This window comes from Empidonax traillii, unplaced genomic scaffold (assembly GCF_003031625.1).
Source record: "Empidonax traillii isolate 1590-97213 ecotype Southwest subspecies unplaced genomic scaffold, ASM303162v1 scaffold44:size1908036, whole genome shotgun sequence".
Lineage (NCBI taxonomy): Eukaryota > Metazoa > Chordata > Aves > Passeriformes > Tyrannidae > Empidonax > Empidonax traillii.
Window position 1 is genome coordinate 681,495 of NW_020955237.1, and position 26,621 is coordinate 708,115.

At 38.7% G+C, this 26,621-nt stretch overlaps 1 protein-coding gene across 2 annotated transcripts in view; it reads right to left on the bottom strand.

Moving 5' to 3' along the window:
* Positions 1 to 1,216: 1,216 nt before the first annotated feature.
* The window catches only part of OSMR (oncostatin M receptor), a 29,498-nt gene continuing 4,093 nt past the window's right edge, over positions 1,217 to 26,621 (bottom strand). Inside the window, exons 2-19 of one of the 2 annotated variants that reach the window (XM_027878693.1) lie at positions 24,612 to 24,670; positions 23,954 to 24,050; positions 19,792 to 19,952; positions 17,937 to 18,096; positions 15,465 to 15,737; positions 14,742 to 14,871; positions 13,258 to 13,415; positions 12,174 to 12,310; positions 10,751 to 10,910; positions 10,152 to 10,228; positions 9,512 to 9,734; positions 8,765 to 8,947; positions 7,491 to 7,592; positions 6,871 to 7,050; positions 4,908 to 5,072; positions 3,336 to 3,414; positions 2,987 to 3,059; positions 1,217 to 2,506 (exon numbers count right to left, since the gene is read on the bottom strand). In XM_027878693.1, coding sequence (XP_027734494.1) covers positions 2,057 to 2,506; positions 2,987 to 3,059; positions 3,336 to 3,414; positions 4,908 to 5,072; positions 6,871 to 7,050; positions 7,491 to 7,592; positions 8,765 to 8,947; positions 9,512 to 9,734; positions 10,152 to 10,228; positions 10,751 to 10,910; positions 12,174 to 12,310; positions 13,258 to 13,415; positions 14,742 to 14,871; positions 15,465 to 15,737; positions 17,937 to 18,096; positions 19,792 to 19,952; positions 23,954 to 24,023 — 2,781 coding nt within the window. In that variant the 5' untranslated portion in view covers positions 24,024 to 24,050; positions 24,612 to 24,670 and the 3' untranslated portion in view covers positions 1,217 to 2,056. The remainder of the gene's footprint in view (positions 2,507 to 2,986; positions 3,060 to 3,335; positions 3,415 to 4,907; positions 5,073 to 6,870; positions 7,051 to 7,490; positions 7,593 to 8,764; positions 8,948 to 9,511; positions 9,735 to 10,151; positions 10,229 to 10,750; positions 10,911 to 12,173; positions 12,311 to 13,257; positions 13,416 to 14,741; positions 14,872 to 15,464; positions 15,738 to 17,936; positions 18,097 to 19,791; positions 19,953 to 23,953; positions 24,051 to 24,611; positions 24,671 to 26,621) is intronic. The other variant, XM_027878692.1, reaches the window with a different exon arrangement.

A 26,621-nucleotide genomic window follows, 5' to 3' on the forward strand; every position in this document is an offset into this window, starting at 1 on the left:
GGGGAGAGGAGTAGCAGGCCCGAAGCAGGGCCAGACTCCCTCCTCCCCCGGCTTGGGCCGGGGGGGGAGCAGGTGCAGCACTGAAGTCCTCCCTTCTCTCTTGTAAGAGAGTGAAGAGAAAAAAAAGTTTAAAAGACAGACTGCTTGGACAGAAACCGCTGTGGAAGAATTCCAGCCAAAAGATAACGGAGCTTCCAAGGTCGAAGCTGGCAGCCGAAACTGCAGCAAGAAAAGTAAAATGCGAAAGGGGGGAGGCTTGTTTCCCCCCTGCCTTTTTGCTCTCTCTCTCCTTAGCAGGGAAAAGACTGAAAAGTAATCCCTGCTACTTGTAAAAGTGTGTTGCAGGCAGCTAATAGAAGAGTCTGTGGATGTACTAAAGAGAACCGAGGCTTCATGAAAGGACTGAAGTGAGGCAGAGTCCTGGTGGAAATTTGTAACCCTGAGGGAAACCTGTGCTGGAGCAGTGATAACTCAGGTGAGATACTGAAATCCGTGCGTGTGTGGATCTATACTGCTGTTGAAGATTTTGTGACCCTGAGAAATCTCATGCTAGAGCGAAACAGCCCATGTAAAATGCTGGAATCCGTGCGTGTGTGGATTCGTGCTAGACCCGTGCCGAGAAGTCTATCAAGGACTGTTCTCCCATGGGGAGGGACCTCCATAGGGAAACAGGGGTGAACTCTTAAACCATTATCCCCTGTAACCCTGTGGAAGAAGATCCATAGTAAAGCAAGTGTCCCCTTGCAAGCCTATGGAAGGAAGACCCTTCGGGACCTGGGTAACCCCCAGCCTTCAGTCTTAGCCCAGGAGGGGGTTAAGCCTAGCCCTGGAAGCCAACACAGAGCGAGAAGAAGAGAGAAGAAGTTCTAACTACAATGAAAGTGCTGCTGCTGCTGAGGATTTGTTACTAGAGAGAAAGAGAGCTGGAACTCTGAAAATAGAGAATGAGACTACTTCTTCTCCTTGGACTGGTATAAAAAGGGAAGAAGTATTTCTATATATATATATAGCACTTCAACTTGAGTAGAAATTGTTATAGATATAGTTCTTTAGTTTTTAATTTATTAGTAGTTTTTATTTTACTAGTAATAAATGTTTATACTGTTTTCCCCAAGTCCTGTCTCTCTTTTGTCTGCAAAAACTTACTCTCAACTAGTGGTAATTATGTGGGGGGTGGAAGGCAAAATTGACCCAAAGCAAAACCACGACAATGTGCAAAAGCAGAGAGAGAGTGCATGGTACCACCTCTACAAACAGCTTTCCTGCTGCAAAAACAACTTCCCACCTAGCTCCCCAGATTTCTTTAGTGTATAGTTAAGACAACTTTACAGGGTCAGTCTTCCAGGCAGAGAAGGCAGAAGTGTGATGAGCCCCAGTGACAAGAAATGGGAGCAGGGGCTTGTACTATAAAAATATGGGGTTTGTGCTCTTTCACCCAACAAGTGTCATTAGGACAGAGGTGCAGTGAAAGCATGGCAATTACTGGATTCTGGTGCTCTGGCAACACTCCTAGAGAAGTCAAAGTTCCTTCAAATCTCTAATAATGTGCCACACTGTATGCAGATAACCTTTCTATAATGATTCCTCATATCACTTAAGAGACAGAAAATAAAACCCACCCCTCAGTATCACTGGGCTGGGTAATGCTCCATGCCCTGAAGCACATCACCCCCGGCTGGGGTGGCCAGAGCATGTGGTAGTGTACTGCAAGTGAAATAAATTCCTTAAGCACAACCACCTATCCCCTTGTTTAACTTGCTCCTCTACTTTATGAATAAATTCATCTCTGTAAAACACAGCAGTTCTCTGCATCAGGCTACGACAAGACTGCTGTGATCTAGCTTTTTACACAATACAGGCCACAAAATGGTCTATAAATATTATATAATCCCCATAAACTTGGAATGAAACCATAACACACATTGTTCCTGTGTGCAAGCCAGTACTTAAAACTAGACAAAGTAGGGCAGTTGGGCTTGTGAGAGCCCTAATCAAAAGAAGTTCTCATCTATATGGTGTAATCAAACACTGGGTAGACTCAGTGGAGGAGAGTACATCAAAGCCTTCTCCCCAGGCAGTGCACATTTGTCTGTGAGATATACCTCAGACCATTCTTTCTGCCAGCTGCTTCTCTGGTTGCTGAGGCTGTGTCTTCATTTAAAATATCAGTATAGCAGTGTGGCTGGTATAGCATTACTGCCAGCTCTGGCTTGTTCGCTTCCAGTGTCCCTGGTATTTGATAGGGATCAGATTCAACATCAAGATGAGAAAAATAAGCAAAATTCTCAAACCAATTACGAGTTTGAGATGTAGGTGTGGGTGGAAGGTCTCTCTCTACGTTTTCCTTAGGGTAAATCCAGGATGAATTGTGACCATCAGTCTTATCTTCTGTTGGTATTGAAGACAACTCGCTCCATGGATGTAATTTCTGGGCTTCAGCCTTACTGTCCACAGCCAGTATGTCAGGAGTGCAGTCACTTATTTTCATCACTTTCTCAGAACCAATCTACAAGAGAACCATTAAACAAAACAATTAGTCAATTAAAAAAGCCCAGAGTGCCCTACTGCACACAGATGTGGGGCAGGAGGAGTGGGCAGGCACAGCTCACAGGCTGCAGTGAAGTGCAGTATCATCTGGTCTGCTGCGTTCAGTGTGAGGGCTTGAACAGCAGTAATGGAGGAATCACCGACTGTACCGAAAGATTTCGTTTATTCTCCAATTTTGCACTGGCTTTTTGCAGTAACAGACTGCAGCATATAAACTGGTCCCTGCAGAGTCACATGAATGCCAGAAAGAAAATTCTCCACTAAAGGGTATTATTAAACTATGTTAATGTTTTTAAAATTATTAAATGAAGTCAACACAAAAGTTAAAAAAAAAAAGTTAATTTTTAAATGTAGTCAACTCAAAAAGATTTTTATTTTTTTCAACTGTACTAATCAAAGAATGGGCAAATTAAACACGCTAGATTTTCAGTGATCTTACCTTAAACTCTTTGAATGACAGCACTTTGCTCTTGCTAGGACTAGGTATTGCAGGACAGCAGCACTCCTTCACCCTGGAAATAGGAAAGCAAAACAAAAGACATTTTTGTTCTCTTATAAAAGCACACTCTACCAGCAGAAGCCACACACAGATGTGTACAGTCACAGCAGCAGAGGACGAGTGTCTCAGAAATGCCACAAGCCAAAGGCAACATCCACACAGTTTGACAGCCAAAGGAAGAAATGAATGAAGCCTCACAGCAGGCTGGAAGCAACAAGCTGCAGCAGTGGTTTGTGAATTAGGTTAGTTACATTCTCTGTCTACAACAGAAAAATGCATCATAACTTACCATTTCTTCTTCCAGTGGCATACAGCTGCTACTAGGGTTGGAACTATCACTAGCAGGAATAGGAAGCACAGCATGTTTGCTGTGAAAGAAAAATACTTTAAAATTTTGCTTTTAATTCCTCACATGTTAAAATCACCCTGAGTTTCTCAGGCAAAAATAACATTAAGCCCATGTGGGATACCTGCCACTAACTCAGCAGTAAAACTGTGTGGTCCATGGTTGAATTATTACTAAACTGCTTTTTATTGCTCTCATATTGGCATCTTTACTATGAGAGGAAATTTCCAAAAGCTAAGGCAAAGATAACCTCACTTATATATTGTTTTAGGTTCTCTCTCAGATCTCCAACGAAGACAGATTTTACTGTAAGAAGTAAACAGAACATCTGTACTTTTATTATGGATTGACTGTAGCGATAGAGACATTACACTAGTGTTCAAGTCTCCTAGGATTTATGTGGACACAAGGATCTCAGTATTTCCTTCTAGCTGGAAGACACAGCCTCAGGCTACACTGTTCACAAACACTTGAGGCCCTGAGTGGGCTGAGGGGGAACTTACTCATTAGTGTCTGCTCTCCCTCTGCCCTGGCTAGCACCCTCCTGCCTCATGCCGGAGTTTATGTGTCTCCACCACACACCACAGCAGGGAATGGACACGTTTTGCTTTTTTTTTTTTTTTTTTTTTTTGCGGAGGGGGTTGTTAGTTAAGTCCTCATTTTTGTTCTCTGTATGGCTGTACAAATGTCTTGCTGGTTAATGGGAGCTGGAATATGGGACACAGAGGAACGTAGAGGCAGAACTGTGCCTGTGAGGTACCATGCGGTTTAGTCACTGTTCTGCTAGTTAGCCTAAAGCATGAAGTCTCCTCGCATAAGACAATACCTCCCCTTTTCCTATCCCTCCCCCTTCACCTCCAACACCAAGAAGTTTCTCAAAGCCAGGCATCTCCAATTTGGATCATAAATTTCACAATCATGACTGCTGACTGGTATTTTCAAGCGAAAAGAATTACAGGCAAGTGATTTCCTCTTCTGCTTTGGTGATCAAATCTGCCCACTTAGCAAAATACAGTGCTCAGGCCAACAAACCTTCCATGTTGGTTTATGAAGTAGTTAACTTGGCAAGAGATTTAAGGACTGATGAGAATAAGAATTTCCAAGGGTCCATACAGAAATTACCTTATTGCACACAAGTCTGTAGGTTTTTCCTGTATTAGAAAACCAATTAAATCCAAATATAATTCTTCTATGAGTTCTAACAAACAGGACTTAGTAGGTGTGCAAGTGTGCATATATTAAGCTATCTCCCAGAAAAATATAAGAATTAAATAAGGATATATATTAGTTTAATTCTGTTTAAAAAAAAAAAAAAAAAAAACTATCTACTTCAAAGTATCAAAATACCATATTGGTATGCACATGTAATTTCTCAGTTGGATTCTTTCTTAAGTGCATGTTTCATTGAATTAAATGTTTTTCCTTGAGAAATGAAGATTATTGTCAATAATAGCATGAAAATTTTAAATCATCCCATCCTTCTGCTAGAAGGCATTTTCAACAGCCAGTACTCACAGTTATATGGTGTGTCTATGTATATGAAGTCATCAATGGGAGTCTCTCCTCCACCTGTGTATGCTTTAACCACTAGTTTGTATTTTGTGTTTGACATCAGGTGTTCCACAGTGTATCTCTTTTCTTCTGGATTTTCAATTGTGTATTTACACAGCTCGGAATTATCTGAAATGAATCATAAGACAGAATCAAGAAATTACAAAATCAATGGTTTGGGTTGGAAGGGACCCTAAAGATCATCTTCCATCCCCCTCCGCCAAGGACAGGGACACCTCCCATTAGACCATGCTGCCGAAAACCCCATCCAGCATGGCCCTGAATGCTTCCAGGGATGGGGCGTCTACAACTTTTCTGGGTAACCTGTTCCAGTGCTTCATTACCCTCATGGTAAATTTCCTCCTAATATCTATTCTAAACCCATTCTTTTTTTAGTTTAAAACCATTACCCCTTGTCCTGTCACTACAGGCACTGGTAAAAAGTCTTTCTCCATCTTTATAAGTCCCCTTTTAGATTTTGAAAGGTTGCAGTAAGTTGTCTTCAAAACTTTACAAACCCACTTATGCATGGCCACTGAAATAACAAAACATTTGCAATCCGCCTTCTTTGTAAGTTGCATACTTTCTTACGAGAAGGATGATGCATCCTGACTCACTGACACAGGGCTGAACTCACATCCCTTCTAGCTGGACTGTCCACAGCACTGCCCATCCTCTGGCAGACACTTAGCAACTTGTTGTCAAAGGCAGTAACTGTTTATTTTAATTTCCTTTCAGTAGAGCTTTTAACAGAATTACTTGAGTTTTGCCATTTGCTTTTTTTTTTTTTTTTTTTTTTTTTTTTTTTTTTTTTTTTTTTTTTTTTTTTTTTTTTTTTTTTTTTTTTTTTTTTTTTTTTTTTTTTTTTTTTTTTTTTTTTTTTTTTTTTTTTTTTTTTTTTTCCCCCAGAATTCTGTAGCCCTTAAGCTTAGGTCAAGTTCTTTAAAGATAATCAAAAGCAAGAAACTTCCGCCTGAAAAAAAAACAAAACCTTCTTTAACCTCTCTTGTGCAACTCCCAGACCCCAGGGAGAAATGGGTTAGCTTGTTTCTCCCGTTCCCAGTCACACCCCTTGTCTGCTAGCTCTGACAAACAGGAAAGCAGAAAAATCTTTGATTTAAACTTTTTGAAGTCTAACTGCGATTACTTACAGAATTATGGTACTTCTGTAGTTAGTTCAGTTCTGATAGAAACTCCTACATAAGCTTCCCTCAGCGCAAAATATGCTTTTCAGTTAGATGATAGTCTAATCAGAAGGATCACAGGACATGACCCAAATGGAAGAAGAGGCAAGGAAAAAAAAATATCCTTTAACATGATGGAAACATCTGAAAATCATAATAGGTCAAAGTCATCTGGAGCAGTTTTGCATGTGCAACAGGAAGGTCAGATATAAAAGTTTAAATGTGGCTTTGTGCCACTTCGCAGTTCACTTCAGCTGAAGGAACTCCACTGTAGAACACAGACACAAATACTCTCACTAGAAAAAAATTTAAATGGGGAATTTACAAAGTGTTCCAATTCTGAAGGAAATAAATTGCATCCCATCTGTTTCTAAAATATCCCAAATCCTAGTAAGACTAACATGCTTCCTATGACTCTTATCCAAGTAGACCACAAATATTTTTTGAAATTCATCCAGAACTCACATAACAAGAGGCAGAAACTTACATCCTCCTACAGTATGAAAGGAATGTTTTCTGGAGCTAAAAAGTAGACAGGACGGGGACTGTAAATCTGTATAAAGCCAGGGCCCACTTCTGTCTGTCAGCACCTCAAGCACAGAGGGGAATCAAAAGCAGCACATGTTGAAATCTTTAGATAGCCATATTAGCCAACCTGACTGCCTAATGTGAATCTTCTAAGGTGCTGCAGTATGAGCAACTGTGTCAATGACATAGCTTCCTACACTGCAGAGCTCAGTTACCTGAAAGAATGTGCTTTTTTGATCCTTTTAAACTGCAGTTCCCTTCTACAGGTGACACATAGATATGGTAGCCTCTCACAAAACCAGACTGTGACTCATTTGTGAGGTAAGAATCCCAAGACAGTGTTACTGCATTGGAAGTCAGTTCAACTTTGTCCACAATAGGGTCAAGAAGAGGAGCTGGAAGAAAGAAAACTCAAGTTAAACTTGCAATTATTCTTCAAGAATGTTCATATTTGCACTTGTAAAATCTACACTCCCATGTGGCATTTATGTTCAAATCTTACTTGTATTTAAAAGCTGAACAAAGCCAAAGTGCTCTACAAACACTGTCAACTTCACAGAGCCTTCATGCATCCACATTATACACAAAGTAATGACTGACAATCACAGCTTTGTTTAGGTCTTCTAATACACATGGACTCTACCTGGTCACTGCGCTAGCCAAATACCCTCCATGTAGGGCCTGTATGTTGATATGCAACTTTTAAATGCTTCACTGATGATATAAAAAGAACATAGAAAATATAATTTTACCTAGATGTGGAAAGAAGGAATTCTTCTATTTGTGACAGGTCAATTTAGCAAATACACAAACCTGAAATATGTTGCTAACTTACGTAGCTCCCTGAGATAACCAGTCTTCTTTTCCAGTAAGGAGGCTCTATTAGCAATACATCCATAGATGTGGAAGTTGTATCTCACCCCCGGAACAAAAGCAGCTATAAAACAGTCAAACTGATTACAAAAATAGGTTATGGTTTGTATTTCGGTGTTGCTTTTACTGAACTGCTTTCTACAGAGGTCAATGGTCTATTAGACGTCTTCTCCATGTGCCACTGTGCTTTTAAAGCAGCTGAAGGAGACTCAGGGTAAACCAATTCATGGTGTGCATACTGTGAATTGAACACATTTATCCTGTCTGAAAGAGAGAACTAGGGGAGGGGTTTATATATTTTTTTGTGGCCATACAGTATTCAAGGTGACTACACAATAGACTCTGAAAGAGCAAGATAATTTCATTTACATTTCTGGCACAGGAAAAGGCCATGTTTTAACTGTTTAATGCAGACGCACATCTCCATGTACCAGGATTCCACGTGATTCTCAGCGACATCCACTCCCAGCCACATCAACCAAGTGCAAATGACTGAAGAGTTGGACAGTCCTTTTCCCATGTGTTCCCACATTCTCCTTCACCAGGACTGTATGTTCCCACGTGTTTGTATGAATTGCGGTGCAGTTCCTTTATTACACATTGACGTGCATTCAGTCAAGTTTTGTTCAAACATCTTTCATTCCAAAATGAACTCTCAGTTGGAGAGACTGCAGAAAGGCTAAATTCTTGCAGCTGTGGAAGTATATCAGAGCAACTTTCACACAGCCAGAAAGGATTTAGGTCTATTGGCCGCCACTGAGATAAAAAAACATGCAACTGGTCCTAAGCAAGGACTGGTGATGAGACACATTTGTGGCCCACTGACTGCACTAAATCACTGTGGTTGTTAAGTTGCCTGAGTCTAAACTTCTGATCCTTGTTACAGTTAGGGCAGAGCTCCATTTTGCATCTCTTCTGCTAAAAGGTTTTTAACTCCTTCATTAACCTCACCGTCCTCCTTCAAGATACTACTACAAGCCACTCAGAAAAGGTTTTTTTCCTAAAATGTTATGCTGACTTTCCTAATATATTATGCTAACTTCCAAGGCTTAATGGTGCTGGCACATTTGTGGTGTCTAATTTATTTGGTAGGCAAAAAATGATGCCTCCAAAGAATAACACCTGCACTGCACAAACTTTAATATTCCACATGATTTGCTTCCTAAATTCAACTAACGCCCACAGCATGAAGGACTGCTACACTGACATCAGAAAGAAACGTTGTTTGGCTTTCACCTGAGTTGATCACAGCACTGGAAGTGTTGGGCCCAAATCTCTTCCACTGCAAATCACAAGGCTGCAACTTCGGAAAGTTACACCAATCAATAATGTAACTGTCATATATATATCTGGGCTTCCAGGAAATAAAAATGCCATCATCTGTACCATTAACCTGTTCTTCCTTAAGCTCTTCAGTACCTAGAACGAACAAAACAGAATACCTATTACTTTCATGAATGAAACTTCATATTCATAAATGAACATTGATATAGTTTCTATGCTAAATTGTGAAAAACAATAATAAAAGAGTTGCATTCCTTCACCAAATGACATATGGGATCTTTCACGTGTTGAAAGCTGATCTCTTTGTGTGCTGAAGGCATACATAGCTCAGAAACCATCCAGTAAGTTACTACATATTCATAAAAAAGACCCTCAGCTGAAGAAATGTAGAGTCAGAGAGTCACAAGAAGAGGATCACACAGAGAGGCACTGGCTGCACCTTCAAGGCACCTGCCACAGGTCTAAGGCTCTAGTTTCAGGCTAAATGTGTTTTGTTCTGTGGACACTCTCTGTACACTTGAACTTCACACATGTACAATTACCACCCTGTAGGTGAAAGTACAGTAATAATTTCCAGACAGCAGTCATGTGAGTTAAAGGCCAGGTTAACTAGTTGCCTAAGATGATAAATTATGACTTCACTTAAAATAGGTAGAAACCAAACTATCATAATGGAAATCTAGCTGAAAATACTCATACTGTTATCTGTAGCTCTAGAGATGACCAATACTGAAGGAAGTGAAAAATTAACACCATTCTTTGCCATGATACTGATTTTGTAGGAATGCTTATCAATGAAAATCCTTGTGCTATTGTAGACTGATGACAAGGAGATGCTTTCAGGCCTAGAGCCATCTTCTATTTTTTCCCAGGTTACTTCATACGAAATACTTCTTCCATTTGCTCGAAAACCTGGTGTTTGCTGGGAAAAAAAAGTTACAAAGGAAAAGAACAGTAACTTAGTAAATTTCGCTGAAAAACTATGAGAGGAACATTTAGAACTTTAAATAACTAATCAGGTGTATTATTTCTGTAAGAATATAGAAGGTTTCTTCCATACATGCATACACATACTGGTTGAAATGGAAGAAATCTCAGTAATGATATTTGTCATATTATAATACTTACAAGAACAGAATTATGTCTGAAATGCCAGGACAGCACATCATCACAACTACATGTGTTCTGAGATGCATTATATATAATATCTGTCTTATATTTGTAAAAGACATTTTATACTGAATTGCGATTAAGTACACAAAAAGTTGTTAAAGTTCACGGGAAAAACTTCCAACCCTTTATGAAGGGTTTTGTTTCTATTTCTGTAGTGATGTCTCACCTTCCAGAACAAGGTCACGTTCCTTCCCCCCAGAACTGGTATAATTTCTCTCCACATGTCCAGTTTCCCTGATGGAGCTGCAATAAACACAGCAAAAATAAAAAGATGCTTTAGGTGCAGAAAGAATAGACAGTTTAACTGCTTCATTCCATTCGAAGAAATCCCAACGCCTCTTTTTCCCCATCACTGCCAGGTCTTGCCCAAACATTATCCTTTAACATCTTTTCCCTTCATTCTTTTTTCTGAACTGAGGTCTGGTTAACTTCCATAGAAAATCTTTGCTTGCAGTTCCCAGATGCTTGTTCCCACCTCTGTACCATTTCTCCAGGCCTCACAGAGCACTGTAACTCAGTATGCCCGTCCTCCCAGTCATCTGGATTTCCCACTGCCTGCACTGGATGAAATATCAGAGACCAGCAGGTAGAATCAGAGCTATTTAAGAAGTCACCTTCCTGAAGTCTGCCTAGCGTGCTTCTCCTTTTATGCATGCAACAGGGCTCTGCTTCAGCTACACAGCAGAAGAATAACAACAAATAGCAAAGACGGATGGCAAGCAAAGAATATCTCTCAAACTTCCCTTCTCAGGGGGCAGGACATACTTGCTTCCTCTGTTCTGATAGTCCGGGCTTCACTCCACTCACTCCACCTCCAGAAATGCTTCGCTGCCCCACAGCGAACCCTCACTGTGTATTCCGTGTAGGGCTGCAGCCCACCCATGGAGATGCTCCTGTGAGGTGAATGCCTGTCTGAACTGTTGTGCTGCAACACAGAAAAACAGAACAGCCAGAGCTCAGTTTGGCCTCATCAGCAAGATGTTCTTGTCTTAAAAAAAATACTTCTTCCTCTAGATCCCACAGTGGCAAGGTAAGCTTGACTTGGGAAAGGTAATCATGAAACAACAATCAAAAAATAATAATTAAAAAAAATACATAAGATGAAGAGACTGGGAGGTCCCAAAAGAGGTCTGGAAATCAGCGCTATGTAACTGTCTGAGCAGGAGTCACTCACAACATCCAAATGAGTAGTCCTTCCATTAAGGAGGGAATTTACTGAGATCTTGCCCTCACAGAGCCTGGGGCTATTACTTTATGTAAGCAGGATGCTGTTCAAGATCTAGACAGAGCAATCTACAGCTACCTTTTCTTTCCTTTTTTTCCCCAACCTTCTCCCCTGCTCCCTCCAAAGAGACACAGTTTGTTCTGGCAACTCGAAAAAGTGAGCATGCTTTTAAGCCTCTCCTCAAAACTGTCTCCTGCAATGGCCACATTTGATCTAGACTTCTTAAGCAATATTGGCACAGAAGGCAGCTTGACTGTGATCTTCACTATGCCTTTTTAATGTGCTAGAGGCAAGATGCCTTTCTAAGGAAAGGACTACATAGAAGCCTCACTGTCTGCAAAAGAGGCAGAACAAGACAAAGAATCTACCCAAATAATCTTCAAGGAGACGGAAGAAGATGGGAAGAAAAAACTGTTCTGAGTTTCCCACACTACCAACCAGACACACTACCATCAAGTAGAGTAGACAAAAAGCTCCTGGACTAATATTAAAAAAAAATAAATCTTCAACACAGCTCTCCACCACTTGTGCATAAGATGACATGAACAATAAAAACATAAAAAATCAGTATCAGCAGTAGCTAACAGCAACTGCTTTTATACATTATATATACAATATATATTACACAACACTACCATTGTAAGATCCACAAGTGTTTTCATCTACTTCCAACAAATCTCAGAACCCATCCAGCAGATCAGAGAGCCACACTTGCAAACCAGTCACACCGTGCACTTCATCCAGAGTACATGCAGTTTGGGGACTGTGAATTAGTGCCTGCAATGGCTGCCTGCATGGACCACATAACCAGTGTGGAGCCTGGGAGCAAATAAATCCAGAAAACGGACACATCAACATGATTACAAGATTTACTGTATATTTGTATTGCTGGGGGATTATTTTTTAATCCCACATCAGAAAGATCCTCACTATGTTTTTGTGTTTGAAACTCAGGTGTCATACCAGTTCAACTTTCCCATCGGGGTGGAGCACTTCAGTCTGACAAAAGAGTTCAATTCCATTGCTTTGATGATTCCAGTATAATGTGATTTCTGTATCTGTGTATTTTTCCCACACCTGGAAAGGTGCAGTAGGATAAACTGCAAACGGAAAATCTGAGTTAGCTCTTGTAAAATGTAAAATATATTCAAAAGTATTTTAAGGTATTTTAGCTGAGCAGTAAAAGCAAAAAAAAAAACCAAACCATACTTAGCACATTGAATGTAATCTATTTTAGCCTGACTTCCCATGAAAACTTAGCTTATGACATTGTGTTGTCTCTCTACAACCTGTCAGTTTACTTCTCTACTTTCTTCCTGACCTGTTTCTTCCACTCTGAAACAATCAAATAATAAACTTTTAGAACTCTCAAGCCTCACTGAGACAAACGTAACAGAGAAAAATACACAACATAAGGAAATACCCAGTTGTTTTGAGGCAGGAATAAGAAGGAACTTATGGGACCTGGGGCACACTATGATAAAGGACACAGCCAGTAGGGGAGAAGGAACCACACCCATTAGTTATTGCTCACAGAACAACCTATTTTTTTTTACTGATGAACTACTCTTCCTCCCTTACAGCAGCACAATGGACATTGCTGTCCCACAAGGCCCAAGACAGATTAGCACCATCACTTCTTTCCTGGCAATAGCTGCTTACACCTGTATCACATCTCATATCATACCAATTCCCAAGTAACCTATACAGTTATTTTCCTAAACTCCTCATTTTATATCCTTGCATCCTGTTGTTTTCTACACTATGAACCAGCTTTAGAAAGCAGAAGATTTTGAAGCATTAAGGGGTCATTTCAATAACCAAAACTGACCTTTGGAGGTCAGATGAAACCTGCCACTGTTTTCTACCATTAATATGACTTCCCAAAGCTGAAACTGAAGAGAGAGAGCAACTATAGCACAGGGACAGGTAGCAAAACTGGAAAGTTAAAAATCAACACCTTCCATACTTCAAACAGGGCACTCAAGGTATCAAGCTCAGAAGGAGCAACAAAAAGCCCTCAACAAAGATATAGAAAAGACCTTACTTCTGTGATTTACATTAAAAACATCCGTGGCAGTTTTCTTTCCCAGTGGGTTTTCCACAGTCACTGTGACATTCCAGATACTCTGCTGGCCTATATCCCAAGAACATGCGCTTGGCTTGGAACCACTTGGTGTGCACTGAACCGTTTTCTGGGAAGATCTATCAAAGAAAGAGGCGGGTGGGACAGAGGCGAAGAGAGAGAGAGACATTTTTCCATAATGTACAATCAACATAGATGTTGAAATTTTTGATGTCCAACTAGAATGCAACATCATTAAAAAAATAAGGCTGAGGGGGAATGTAAGAAGCCAACCAATTCTTCCCTTTAGCCTGAAGTACAATGAATATAGGTATTCTTAGATGAAAGTTTTCTTAAAAGTCTAAGTTTTTCTTCTTAAGATACAGCTAAATTGATTTTAGTGATTTCCTCGCGGAAATTGTAAACCAGGGACTTACTTGTCAAGACCATTTACACATCTACCATTATGCTTTAAAATAAAGCTGTAATTTCATGTGCACCTTCTAACCTTCCATTTCTAAATCACTATCATAATATCTTAATAGACGTGAATTATGCAGAGACCATGAAGGTACGTGCAATGATAACCTGTCTTCTCCTGAGATCTTCTGATTAAAGTTTGCTGTGATGATGAGGTATCTGTCCCGCTTTATGAGTTTCCCTGCAGGCTCTGGGGTAAAGCCCTTCTCCTCATCTGAGACCCATGCCTGATTTGCCATACCTTGACTCAGAGTGCTAAGAAAGAGCTGTGAGAAAGTCCACAGAGAAATCTTTAAAAAACAAAAACCAAAACCAAACAGAGTAAAGAAGCCAGCTGAAATTACAGAAATTATAGACACAAGTAGGATTTTTAAGATTGGATTGTCAGTAGCTCAAGGACTCAAGAAGGAGAACACCAGCATGTAAAGTCCTGAAATCCTAAAGAAAAAGGGAGGCTAATTAGGCTAACTGTGAGTGAGCTGAGAATCATTAGTTTGAGTCAGCATTAGTGTCAATGGATTGTTAGCACACTGATACTCAGCCTACCACTGATTAGATCTAGTTATCTGTTTTGTCTGTACTCAGTAAGTATGTTACACTTTTAAGTTATCTATATCCTGATTTCAGGGTGTCTTCATATCTACTGGAATATATCTAAACAAATTAATCTAAAAGAATCATTAGAACAAGCTTTACCAGGAAGAAATTGCTTTAAAGGACAGGCTACTTTTTTTAGGTAGTCTAAATCAGAGCAGTTCTGCATCACTCAAGCCTTGTTAAATAAGTGATCAGTGAGGCGGAAAGAGGCAGGCAGCTAATTACAAAAAAACAAACAAACAAACAAACAAAACCACCACAAAACAAAACAAAACAAACAAACAAACCAAAAAACCAAACCACACACACACACAAAAAAATTCCACAGATTCTAAAGAAGAGAAGTTCTGTACAGCACAGACCAGAGTTAATATAACAATGAGACTTACTTTGCAGACAAGGTGTATTTTGGTAAATTCTTCCCGTAGAGATAGGTGCTTCTTCCTTGGCTCCAAGTACATGTTACTATTCTCATGTCTTGAGTTTGGCAGGAAAGATCTTTAGGTGCATCAGGTGCTCCTTATCAGAGGTAATAACCAAAAACACATCAACAGCATAGCATTCAAGGCAAAAATCATCTATGTTTAATATAGTAACATGCAAGAAATAATGGATAAGTGCAAGGTCTGGTTTATTACAAATGTTATTGAAATTATATTTATTCAATGACCAGTTTGCAAGATAGTCAGGATAATACCATAAATTAATAGCAATCCAACTACTTTTGTTAGTAACTTTTGTTATATTCATATACTCATTAATCTGTTTTGATTTTTATCTGTAAAAATTGCTATTAGCCTTCAAAATGGGGACTGTGCTGAGTTTTACCACAGGCACACAGACAGTGAAGCTGAACCTCTAAATGGGTAGGTATATTTAAGAATCAATCACCTGTCCTAGCATCAATTAATGAGATTAATCTGAACATGTTTGATGCTATTCTTTAATGCTTTCTATACATAAGTTTACAGTTCTCAAGTTAGACTTTAACAGAGATCAGCCAGACAAGACAAGGTTACAGAAGGCTTTGTTTTTTCCTCCCCCCACTCCCCATAGTCATTCTTGACTTAGTAACAATGGGGAAATAGAACTTTAATGATGTGTTCACTTACTACCCACGAGGAAAGCTGTACGAGCTAAGCCGTGAATTTCACTGTAATTACAGAAGACATGGATGTGAGCCTCTTGATGGCTCACATTTTTCACAGTGAGAAGTCCGAGTTGAGTGTTTGTGTGACTGAAAACACGAACAGCTGAGAGTACAGAGAAATTCCCAATGGTTTGACCTTTCCTTCCAATGCAACAAAAAGTGATATCAGAGCCTTCCTCTAAAATTGTTTTCCTTGGAAAGATTTGTGGTTCACTGCTATTCGAAGTGTCAAGGCCTGAAAATAAATACATAAAAAAACAGCTCAAGATCTGCTCAGGGCAAAAGCCTTCAACCAGCATTTATTCAAGAAATTGTTAATGTTTTATTATCCATTCACAGACTTTTATTTAGTATTCTTCCCCATAGAGAGATGAACTTCATAAGCAATAATACCTATATTTGTTTTAAACTCATATAATGTAGTCCAGGAAGATGGAGACTAAATCTATCTCGCTGTCTTTCACTTGGAGGCAAAAAAAGAGTGTGAGGTTAAGACCTGCTGTGGTGGTTTTAATCTAGGCCTTCCCTGGTTACCAGTTTGTAACCGAGGAAGGGACCGTGTTCCCAGTATTCCATACGATTTTTTACGTAAATCAAGGTATAAATAAGAAGGGAGGAGAGGCCTTCGCTCTCTTCTCTTCTGGCGAGGTTTGGGAACAGTGGCTCCCTGCATTGGTCTCGCTTATCTAAGGCTGAGGCCTGCAGCATCCACTGACCTGCCACGTGGAGGCTTGGGGAGTGCTGGCCGTGTGTATGTCAATCCTGTTTTTTTCTAAGGGACGTGGTGAGATTTGTTTTACTAGTTATTTTACTAATTCTCGGGTTTGATTGCATATATCTGCTCAGTGTCCTTTTTCTTGTTCCCTTTTGTTCCTTTACCCCTTTCCCTATCCCTTCGGGGGGTGTTTGGATTCCCGTTCGCTGTGTACATAGCATCTTAACTGTAATATACATAAAATATATTTTTTTTTATATAACTAGCTTGATTTTCGAGTTCTTCCATTTGCATAGTTTTTTTTCCTTTGCCCTGGGGGAAGTAGGAAGGGGGAAGAGAGAGGCTGCTACTGGGGGGTTGGGCATTTGGCAGGGAGCCAAGTCTGAACCATCACACCTGCCTTTACAGAGGACTATCCCCTCCTGTACCTATGCCCAGGCTGATGTTTTACAGCCAAAATGCCTGCTCTGGAAGACTAGGAATGGGGAGCTAGAAAAACCTCATGTTCTGAAGCTCATGCAGAACTCGGCTAAAAGGAGTCAATGTTGACCAAATCAGATCAGTAAGGAGATACAGCTTGGAATGAGATTCCTATGGCTTTCAATGTTGGATGCTTGCTGGGTGCAAAAATTAATGGAATTTAAGTGACTCACAGTCTTCTACACATGTTGCATAGATAAAATCTACTTTCAAGAATCTGACCCAAAAATCTGATGACATCTAGAGTTACTGTGTCTCAGAGAGCTCTAAATCAGGTCTGTAATGCGGGATCAGTTTGTGACCAAGAAATAGTATTTTTGAACCCTATCAAATTTCAATTGAAAAAATAAGATCTTCAAGATTCAGGTTAGTGAGATAAAAAGGGAGTCTTGCATCCTATTTCCTATTTTACAAGGAGAACGAGATGGACAATTTAAGTGTCACAATCTAAGTATAAAGACGTGTGATGCTCTTCCTACCATGACATATCTCATCTCAACTAAAAGCCTTTGCTGCTCCAAATGAGAATAGTGTTTCATTATAAAATCACTATAGTAATTTTTTCTAAAACAGTTACATATTTTGTTTTAAAAAATTCTCCGGAAATCAAACTGTTCTAGTAAGACACAGTAATCAAAGAAAAAAAGTGTTTTCTGATTATTATTAATTACATTATTTGTTCTCTCCCTGCTTACTCTCATAGAATTCGTAAGTTCATTCTAAGTGATATAAGGACCTGACTTGCTCATTCATTCCAGGTGACATAAGAAGCTGACTTGCTCCTTTCTCTCTGCTTCTGTAATACTAATCAAACCTATGAAACCAGGCAAAAGCAACACATGCATCAGGTCATGCAGCCATAGCAATGCACTTCGTCTCCTCTCCCCAGGTGTGGGGAAAGGATGTGTTTGACCTGGTGATAGATTATATTACAGCCTATCCAAGATCCCATGCCACTCCATGTACTGTATCGTTTTAATGCGTGGGCAAAAAAAACTCTGAAACTTTTTGGTGTACTAGTTTAGGAAGACAGTCTGCAAATTCTAACAATGGCTGAAGCACTGCTATTATTGCCAGCAAAAAGGTTAGTGCTTAGAGATTTGTGAGTTCAAAATGGATTCTTGATTTGACGCCACCTCTCCTGAACCGTCCTTCACAATTACAGGCACTGGTGAATTAAAAACTAGCTTTTTACTAGAAAAATACAAAGTGAATATTGCAAAATCTTGTTTTGCTTACCCAAGACAGTTTCCCATAGACTCCACTGACTCCAGGTTTTTGATGTTTCTGCTTTGCTCCTGATTCTCACTGCATGAGATATACACTCCAAAGGTATGTCTGAATGCCATGTCCAGTGAAGAGGCCTTCCTAATTTATCAAGTGTGACATTATGAAACCCCTACAAACAAAGACCAGGAAGACAAAGTACTGAAAACACAACAGTGTATAGACACTGTGCAGACATTGCATTAGGAAATACAGTCAAAGGCAGTGAGAGAGAGGAAGCTCAAAGGAGGAAAATGCTTTTGAAAAATGAAACTCTGAAATCTCACTCACTACCTATGATCTCATACTAAGTAACTATTAGCTAATTAAGTAGTTACAGATCTGTACCAGCACCACTCGGGTGACTGATATGCTGACATATTTGTGAGTCAGGCCTTACTTCTCATGACATGGATTTGCTCTCAGAGACCTTCAGTAGGTTATTTCTGCCTGGTATTACATGAGTAGTAGCATGCACAGATGTTTTCTACAAATGCACCCTGGGTTACATATCACCATCCCTGGAGTGATTTAAAAGACATGTAGATGCAGCACTAAGGGACCTGGTTTAGTGGTGGACTTGGTAGTGCCAGATTAATGGTCTGACTCAACAATCTTAAAGATTTTTTACAACCTGTAAGATTTTATGATTCTACATATTTTTGTACTTTTAAAAGCAACCATAACAGATTTTCATTATAAAGATCCGTGCTACTTGTATGGGTTGTACCGAAGCCCTGGCTCACACTGACCACTAGAGAACTGCTCTCGTGCTGCTTCCCATCAGCAACACCTGCACTTGCATACTATTACTTCTCTGAGAAAAACTCTGCAATTAGTTCAAAATTTACTTTCTCAGTTATAGCCCTGAGAAATGCCGTCACTGCTTTGGAAGTTATATGGGTTGTTTGTGCTTTGGCAGGAGCAAACTCACAGAGTTTTTTTACTGGTACACATTCTTCAGAAAAACACAGAAGCAAATACGTTCTTGTGTGGTAGTGACGTCCAAAGCAACCTGTTTGTTTTCCTTGTCATGTTTTACAAGTAACAGAACACCTTACATCCTTAGATTTGAAAAGCTCTTACTCCCTTCCAGCAAGTTAATAAGAGTTTATGGAAGGATACTCCAAAAAACCCCAAACTTAACTGTTTGTAGCTATAAGGCCCCACTTATTGACTTCAGGGTTAGATCTACTCACAGGGTGTTAAAAATCCTATCCAGCACATCAAAGGGGTAAAAATCTTTGCATCCGCATAGACCTCATCTGCAGTGAAAATGTGGTTCTTCAGACTTTTAGACCAAATATTACCAGTTTGGCTGATCAGAGTAAATTGTGATTCTTAACAGTGCCTCTCTTATTTTATTTATTGATCACTGATTTCTGACAAGATAAGCCCTTCTCTATTTTATGTGCTTTCTCACAAACAGCAACTTTAAACGAGCCAGTGCAGTTTTCCAGTTTTAGTAAGTTTTAATATGAGCATTTCATATTCTTCCATAGTCCACTGAACAGGTGACTCATAATAGGTTAAAATATTACTAAAACAGGCATTTCATTTCCAAAAGGTTTTGTCACACTCAAAGGAAACGAAATTTTCTTTGGAGACTGTTCTCACACTGAAGTCACAAAGAGGGGAAAACATCTGGAACAGGCCTAAGCCTATGAATTGGGTGATCTACTCCCCTTCAGAAAATCTGGCTGGTTTAAGTGTTAAGGAAAACTACCAGCATAGGGACTTTGCAAAGAAATATCATTACTTCTTCCTTTTCCTTTAGCTTCCTTTATATTGTAAAGGACTGGTATACTTCTTTTCAAAGTACACTTACTGTCCACACAGTAGTTTCATTTGTTCGACTGACTTGTATTTCAAAAGACATTGACAGCTTAGCATCATGTGCTGACTTGTCAACATCCCACTCCACCAGCAGCTTCTGGAGAGCCAAATCCTTGGAAACATTAAGGTATGTTACTGGAAACACATCGGATCCTAGGAGTACAAAAAGGACACAAAAACATTGCTGTTTAGCTAAATTACAAAGCAGATCTGAAACAACAGTGGTTAGAGGTAAGATAGGTTCCCCACTAGATGGTTCTGAAGGAAAAAAACAAAATTGATCAAGAAAATGCTGCTGATAAAAAAAAAAAAAAAATCAAAGATAATCTTTCATCTTAAAGAACCAGCAGGTTAAAAAGAGGTTCCTGAATCTCAGTAGCCCTCCCTACCATGACATTTGGTATGCTATTTAATTTCTTTATGCTCTCAATTTACTAGCTATTTTACGGGAATACAGATCCATCATTTAATATTTTTTTTGAAGAGGAACAACACAAAGAATTAATAGAGATTAAATCCCAAGAAATCCCAATCCCAGCAATCCTTCTTATCATTAGGACAGAAACTCTGGGCTCAGTTTTGATCTCTGACATAATTCATATTAAATTAATGCAAAACAAGTATTTGAAGAGGACAGATCAAGAGATTCCCTTCAGCAGCTAGCTCAGATGACATTCTAGTATTAGGTACATTCCTGGTTGCTCTACACAGAGCTTAGGTACCTTAGTTGGAGCTGTGGATTCTTCTACTGGAATTAGACACCTAACGGCACCTCCATCCTTCTGTGGGTCTGGAGTTAATTCCCATAAAAAATAAAGTTTAAAAGTCAGACTAAAGTCTCTTTTGTTGTTAGGAAAGGAAAGGCCCTGTAAGAACATTATTCTGCTGAAAATTTCAGATAACCTCATAAGCGGTTCCTCTTTTCATATGTTTGCTTTGTCACCACTCCCAAAAAAATCTTGAGTCTTAGAAGAGATGAAATACAACACTCACTGATTTGTAACTTCTTTCCTTCCCGAAAAATAAACAAACAGAAACTCCCTAAACTTGATCTGGTTGTTAATAAAGCCAGGGAGCTGGAATGGCCGAGAACCTAGGCTTTTTCTTTTGCCACAGTTGCTTTCCAAGGTGCTTCTGCTTGTTACAAATGACAGGGGCAGAATGTTTATACAGACTACGACAGAGAAAAGAAGTCACAGAATTAGCTGCATCTTTTAATAAAACAGAACTCATTCTACTCATTTCTGTGACACCACAGTCCCCATGGACACAACGGATTGAGAGACCTCAGCAGATCCTTCCCACAAAGCTGCCACCTCCACTTGTTACCCAGATGGGCTTCAGCCACTAAATTAGCTGAGACCTTCACAGGTTATCCTGTGGTGTCTACTCTGCACTAACTTCTGTGCAACATTTTCCCTACATATATATTTTTACATTAGCTTAGGGAATGAAAGGCTCAAGAGAAGCTGCAGTTTTAACAATCTCTGATCACTCAAAGGAAGCAAACAAAACTTTAAAAACTTATTTGATAATTATGAGAATATAGACACTGACACAGCTTAGTTGTTTACACAAGTCCAGCCTATAACTGAAGAATACATGGAGGAAAGAAGATATTATGCTATTAGTACCTGCTGGAAGAGAGGATTCTCTTTTAGCAAATCATCCACAAACTCTGTTGGTATATTTTTAACCTATTCCATTTTGAAGGGTACTAGAATTCAAAGCGAAATGAAAACCTTATGTTCTCAATCTAGAGGAAGCTACTGGTATACACTTCTTCAGATAAACTGGGAAGGAGAAACGAAGTTTTCACTGATCAACACTTGGTCTCAGAACCAGGATTGTGGTATCCAAAAAATGTTTTGGAGGAAGAAGTATAGGCACACATATGTGCAAACACACCTTCTACCTTTTTTCCTTGCAGTCTTATTAAATAATTACTGGGAAATTATTTACCTATGTAAATTAAGTGAAAGCAGAATTTGATAGCATTAGTGCCTTCTGTGAGGTAAATGCAAATTGTTTCAATTGCAGATGTAATAATTTCCTTTTTGGCTATGGTTATGACACCGTCCTTAATAAACATATCTGCTGCTTCATGGCTGCTTTTGAACAGTGAGAGGCATCAGTATTATCCTGCCATAAGGAAACCAACTACCTATGACAACTAGTGTCTGAAGCTGAATAAACAAGGTGGAAGGCCTGGGGATAAATTTCACTGAATGATGGCAGAGCATCAATTTTATGTTTTACTGGAAAAAAGAAATACTATTAACTTCACTGCCAACAACAGACTAGGCAAGAAGCCAAAGCAACCAAAACAGCACAATGAGCCACAAAATTAACTGTGGAAATGGAGTATCTTACTTTATTTTGGGAAGGTAGGACAAGACACATTTCATTACCCCACATTCTATGGACTTTCACCATCAACAAGATAAAGGCAGTTAAAATCCCACTTTTGCTAAGGAATTGACTGTCACATTGGTCCTCTCCAGTATGTAATTCTGCTGCTCATTTTCTGATCAACCTTACTTGCATGTTCATCATGCATTGACCTGAAGCCCCATGTACCAAGCCTCTTAGGAGATCTCATTTCACATACACAAGTAGGTGGCTGATCTAGAGCTCTGGGCACTGACATTATCATGTTTTCTGTCTGCAGTGCTGAAGCAACTGCAGGAGAGAGAAACTGCAAAAAGAAGTGATCCAGTTGGTCTCTCAATGAGATTTAAAGGAAAAAGGTAAATTGCACAGTAAAAAGAAACAAATACACCTGAAAGAAAAGCCAGCTAGTTGGGAGGGTGCAGCATTAAAACAAACCCCAGCATATCTTCTGAATTTCCCTACTTTTTTTCTGCTCTTTCTTCAGCCAATTCTAATTGCAAGTGTTACTACTATGCCTATTGCATTGATGATGAACCTTCCTGTCTTCTCTACATCTGCTTCTTTTTGTCCAAACTAAAATATTATTCCTTTTTTTCCACAATGGAGAATATTTTCCCCTGCCACATATAGTTAACTTGATAAAAACTAGAAAGGTCTCAGTAGTTTCTGTTTTTTATTTCCATCTGTACAAAACATTATCTCTTTTCAGCTATGCGACATACCACCTCAGACACCACACAATTTTGTTTTCCACATAGGCTGGCATAACACAGTCTAGATCACCAGTCAGAGCTTACACACAGTACCAACAGACTGAAGAAACAATATAGTTACAGTTATATCCAACATCCTGATGGCCATTGAGTTACAACGTGGGTATGAAAGAATTTCAAAGCATAATTTTAACACGTAGAAACATTTGTAGCATTCAGTTATAATATTCCCCTCTTAGCCAACTGAAATGATCAAGGCCTCTTTAAGACTTGTTTTAACTTGAAAGCTAACTCAAGACTACGTGAATAGCTTAATGATTAACAGCAGAGACGAATTTTATTCCTGAACAATTGCATGTGAAAACAAGTGACCAAGTTACTGTAATGCAGTAACTGTTTGGACTTGCCTGCATTACAAAGTTTTGCCACTCTACGAGCACAGGTAATAAAGTCTCAAAACTGGAGAGCTGGCACCTTGGGTGAGTGGTGTGTGAAAACACAAATTTCAAGGCTGAAGAGAGGTAAAATGTCTGAAACAGATACATTACCCCTTTCAGAATGATAAAAAATATATTTATACAAAACAAAAAACAAACCATCTCACTTCCTTCTTCGCCAACTTAACTAAGGCAATAAAACTTCCATAATGTAGACTAGAACCAGGTAAGGTCTGCCTTCTTAACCACGGTCACAGAAAAGTCAATTTCTTTCTTTCTTTTTTTTTTTTTTTTTTTTTTTTTTTTTTTTTTTTTTTTTTTTGTCCCTTCTAATGGAATCATTAAAAAAAGTCAAAAAAAGAGAGAGGGGAAGCAAATAAATAAATACACTTTGGCTTCGTATCTTTGCAAGTCATTGATTCAACAGGCAATTTTGCATAATGGGGTCACAAAAGGTAATAATACAAGTTGCTCCACCATCTAACAAAAGAGAATCATTTATTAAGTGTTGCTTAATCATAGACTTAAAAGTAAGCAAGTCCAAAGCCTCAAACTGCTGTTGATTGGTTTCAAATAAAAAACAAAAAAAATCAAACATTCAGACATTTACCTTGCTGTGAGTATGCAGCGTAGCAAGTCTGTAGGGGGAGCAGCAGTGCCAGAACCGTGAAGTGATTCATCCTTTGTCCACTTTTTCCTGCACAAGACTTATCAGCAAAGAAGACATTTTTATTTATTTGTTTGTTGTTTTCTTTCTAAGAAGAAATGCATGCCAAACAATAGACTAGATAATATTACTGTATTTAAGAATGAACAAATAAAAACCTAATCACATGAACTCCAGGCAGTTTAAGATAAATTCAGGAAGAATGGACAAAGAAGGATAGGGAATAAAAAAAACATTCTTGGTTTTAGGACCTGGTTAGAGCACAGTGGGAAACACTATAGTCAAAAGTTCAATTTAATCTAAACTAATAAATCACTAAACTAAGTTTTCCATTCACTTATTTCAAAGAAATACTGAAACAAACATTTCTCCTGATATATTTTGGCTTTCCTCCTGCACAGGTAACAAGTTATCCATCCTAACAAGGAAAAAAAGGAGGACACTATATGGAGGGCTTTAGTTAAACTGGAGTTGAAATACACATATCAAAGTCTTAGCAAATTCCAGGACTGTCATCTCAAGCAACACAGAGCTCTATCTAACATTCCTTTTGCAGCTTTTACACTCATATTTTGACAGAATGAAAGAAATTGTGTTTGACTTGCACAGCCCAGTTCTGCAGGACTGATTGTATGTCAGATCTCAGAAGACATGAATCACCTGCAAATTCCCCTCTGCAGAAAGGAGAGGAAAGAATTCAGCAGCAGTATGGTTAAAGATCTCAGGCAGAGAGGGTACCAGAGTACAAACAACAGGAAGAGGACAATGGATATAGCTATCTTTAACTTAAAACTTCTATGTTTTACATTCCTGGAACTGTGTAGAATACTGATAAAGTGAGTCTTCTATCACTGCTTCCATAACAGAAGTTGAAAATGGTTAGCAGCAGATAACCAGAATGACCTGTCCCCATAAAATAAAGCTGAGGACAGAACATTTACTGATTTCAGAAGGGCCAGGAATTCAGCACATAATTTATTCCTAGCAGAAAACCTCCAATTTAATACCTCAGACCCATAGACTCTTTACCAAATTTAATTACGTTCAATAGTTTTGAGAAGCTCTGAATTTCTCCAAAGGATCAGCAGATTCCAATTTCTTTTTTTTTTTTTAATGTGTTTTTAAAGGTCCCATGAACACTGTGTAGAAGAGTCCTGCATGCAGCACTGTAACCCAGCGTTCAATATACACAGCAGGCATCCTTGCTGCAGCATGCCCCAAATTCTCCTTGTGAGTTCAAATGCTTCACATTGAGGGCCCTGCACTTAACGTGTGACTGCTGCCTTGCCCGATGTATAAGCTTCTGCAGTCTTTCTTGCCATTACACCAATATCCTCAAAAGTATTTAAATAACACTAAAATCAACATGTATGAAGAATCACAATATTTTTGAGAAGTTAGACCTAATTCACATGCAACTAACAGACTGTTTCAAGAACTGGTTTAGGGAAATCTGATGTTTTTTTCCTAGATTTTCTAAATTTAGACTCTTTTGTCTTTTGTGATCAAATTTTATATCTTAAAGGTAAAATAATTTGTTATTTTTTTCCTGGAATAAACAAGATAGAATGACTCTCACAGAGCAGAGAATGCGAGTAACACAAAAAGTCCTTCGAAAGCAGATTATGTTAAAACTTCTGATAGCTCTTTAGTAGATTGTTATTCTTTTGAATTGTTTGACATTAATATTGAGACACAAACCCAAATCTTGAATATTTTTTTTCCTTCCTCTTTTCTTTGGAAAAACAGTGAAAATACAACTGCCTTGAAGTCAAGGGACTTCTGCTCTAAAACAATTTAACACAAGGGTGGTCAGTTAGATTCAGCAATATATCTTCTGAGTTTATTATATGAGCATGATGAAAAGCTGGCCCCACAGGACTTGTAATTTTGTAAACATCTTTGGGATTAGATACACAAAATTTGCCATATTTATTAGGCATCATTTAAATTCGACAGCAAATACAGTGGGAAAGTGCGGTGGAAGTAATGACATACTAGACTATTTGTTTAAATTACATCCTATTTAGAAAACAAATCTAAACTCCTTTACACTTTTAAGAGGCATTCTCCATTATTGTTATGAAACAAATGTCTAGTGTAACTATCTTGCTCCAGTCATTTCCACTGTCAGTTCACAAATGACACTGTCTAGATCACTTTTACTGGTGAAAATGTCTTATGCTACTAAAGGGCAGTGTAATATAATAAATTATTACCAAAATATAAACATATTTTGGATTATACCAATGGTTTTCACTATTCAGTATGTTATTATTCTAGTTTAAAACTGCATAATAAATAAATAGTGGTAATATGTGCAATTGTAGGCAATAAACCAGTTGTCATCACGGAAGTCCTAGAATTCACTAACAAAAGAGAATATGAAGTTAATTTAAATAAATGAAACATTACTTAGGAAAAAAGAAATATGGTAACAGAAATATGAGTAATATTTTGCATTACATCATCTTTATGCAGAAGCATCTGCCTGCAACTAACAAATTAATCACACATCACATTTACCACCAACTAATATCAAGCACTTATTCTCTCTTATGAATAATTAAGTACTTTTATAAAATAATAGTTTAAAAATCTGTGTCTTGGT